Source organism: Dysidea avara, chromosome 13 (genome assembly GCF_963678975.1).
Source record: "Dysidea avara chromosome 13, odDysAvar1.4, whole genome shotgun sequence".
Classification (NCBI taxonomy): Eukaryota; Metazoa; Porifera; class Demospongiae; order Dictyoceratida; family Dysideidae; genus Dysidea; species Dysidea avara.
The window spans coordinates 1,676,622-1,679,026 of NC_089284.1; the positions used below are offsets into that span (position 1 = coordinate 1,676,622).

General features: G+C 34.8%; 1 protein-coding gene across 1 annotated transcript in view; it reads right to left on the reverse strand.

Annotated features, from left to right (window-relative positions):
• Positions 1 to 2,405, reverse strand: part of LOC136243495 (transcription elongation factor SPT6-like) — a 46,603-nt gene that overhangs the window by 43,910 nt on the left and 288 nt on the right. The window contains exons 2-5 of the mRNA XM_066035002.1: positions 2,238 to 2,305; positions 1,976 to 2,188; positions 314 to 371; positions 194 to 263 (exon numbers count right to left, since the gene is read on the reverse strand). Coding sequence (XP_065891074.1) covers positions 194 to 263; positions 314 to 371; positions 1,976 to 2,188; positions 2,238 to 2,305 — 409 coding nt within the window. The remainder of the gene's footprint in view (positions 1 to 193; positions 264 to 313; positions 372 to 1,975; positions 2,189 to 2,237; positions 2,306 to 2,405) is intronic.

Sequence of the window (2,405 nt, forward strand, 5' to 3'; positions counted from 1 at the left end):
GGTAGTGATTAATCTCATAACTCTACTATTGGTACAACCTATGTACATGCATACTACTACATTTAGTCTTGTGTGCCCAGACTACCCAGCCATACAACAAACAAAAATGCAGTCCGGAATTTCTGCTACATCAAATAATTCTGCTCTACTTAATAAATGCAATGATACTATATCACAATTAAGCACAACATACATATCGGTGTTCTGGTCTCCACCTTTCTTGCGATTAATAGGACGACCCATTTCATCTACAATGAAATCATCTGCCAGAAAACAAGCCCACACATAGATGACATATTAAATTAGTACAAACCTTCTTCCTCAGATTCTGACATGGCTCCACCAAACAACTCATTTGCAGTTCCCTGATCCTAGATAAACCCAGTTTGCTTTAAATGTACTGTTCTAAAAGCTGTACCACTTATTTACCCGCACACACAACTTTGCAATATCAAAGTACCTGCTTTTGTTTGCTACTGATAAGTTAATTGGCTTTTGTATCATTGAGTAAGCAGTATATATCCCCTAAAACAATATGACACCCCCAAAACACTTACTAAAAGTGTCAATGTTGTTCAAGCAAGTAATCTCTTTCATGTCTTACGAAATAATTACACAACCAAAACTTTGTGTAGATGTCAGCTGCATACAGTGTACATCAGTAGCTTGAAGGTTTTTCTTGGCTAGGAGATTGCAGTATCCCTTGATGGAGTTTAGATACCCATCAGATGTTTTTGAGTGTATATTTTAACTGACCATTTTAACTGACCATGAAATGCAAATATTTCGAACTGAACAAGCTTAAGCATATATACAGTAGAAGTGTGAAGAAAAATAAGAAATTTTATAGAGTATATAGAGGGATCAGAGAAATAAAAGGAAGGAAACAAGGTACACCTGCAACTATACTAGTGAACATTTATTTCTCATACAAAGTATAGCAATGACTGGAGTAGGGATTAACAATTAAGTATAGCTATAGGTCTTTCTTAATAGAATTATTTCTATGATCCCTACTCAAATATAAAATTTCTTACACTTCTTTGTTAACTTTTTTTGTAATAAACATAATTCGTTCCTGGTGAACCTATACAAAAGGAAAAAAATGGCACTGGCCAGGTAAATTAATTGGGTGACTTTACATGTGCCCTGACTATCTATTATTGGAAAACAACGTGCTCATTCTGCATCGTTTTTGCTGTTATGTAGCATTACACACAAACAGTAAGAGAAGCACCTCTGTAATCAATCCACTAAGTATTCTCATGATAGCCAGCTGCACTGAAGCCACCATGTGTTACCACGAATCAACAGCTTTAATGGTAATTGGCAGTGCCTTTTAGTTTTTGAACCAAAAATTCCGTTGGCTTTAGTTTAGTAAAACACCTCATACTTTTGATTTTGTTTTAGGTCCCCATACAAATATTATGAACTCCTGGTAAAAGTTCATAATATTTGTATGGGGGAGAGTCTCTAACTGGAGTACATTCAGCAAAGGCACTGCTGCAAGTAGCACCTCAGGCTTCTCTTAGAAGAAATGCTTGACCTTATAAATGCTAATCTTCACCTATCAACAATTTACTGTCATTAGTAGAATCAGGCTAAAGGTGTACGTATGATCAAAAGTGAACTTGCAGCAATGCTGCTTTTGTACAATATGAACTCTTAGTTTAGCACTAAAAATACTGTACTAAAAAACTTGTTCTAGTACCTTAGAACCAGAACAACACTAAATTAATACTAATACATGGAAACTTCTTGGGGGTTAGATTATATCTCACCAATACTGTCAAGAAGAATGTACACAAGGCTGATTTAATTTAATTTGTTTAATGCACATACCTCATAATTGAGTGTTGTGTGCATGTAAAAAGATGTAAACTTAAAATTACTGTTTTTATAAAGGATTTAAACAAGCTAAAATGGCCAAATTAAAGATTTATGTTAGTCCTATGTTGATAGGTCAGCGTATTACCTGACTAGCTGAAACTCTAGACTGGTTATCAGCTTCCTGATCACTATCACTGTACAAGTCTTCATCATTAATTTGTTGCTCAATTGGTTGTCTGTGGATATCTAGTCTCTTTCCCCTCCTAACACTGCTGGTAGTACTACTTTGTAAAGTGTCTACTGAACGAACTTCAGTTTCCTCGTCATCGCTCTCCACGTGTACACGACGAAATTTTTTCTACATGAACGAAATTATTAGAATACAAAATTTTTAAAAATCTGCTTACTCGGTCCATTTTAAGACCCAGATTTTCTTCAAGCAGGTCATAGTCATCGTCTAACAAATCTTCGTACTCTAGATATAAACGTAGAAACTACATTATACATTATATACCATAAATAGTAAAGATTTTCCACTTAAGAAAACTTGGAGAGAGGAAGATGAAAATCTTTAC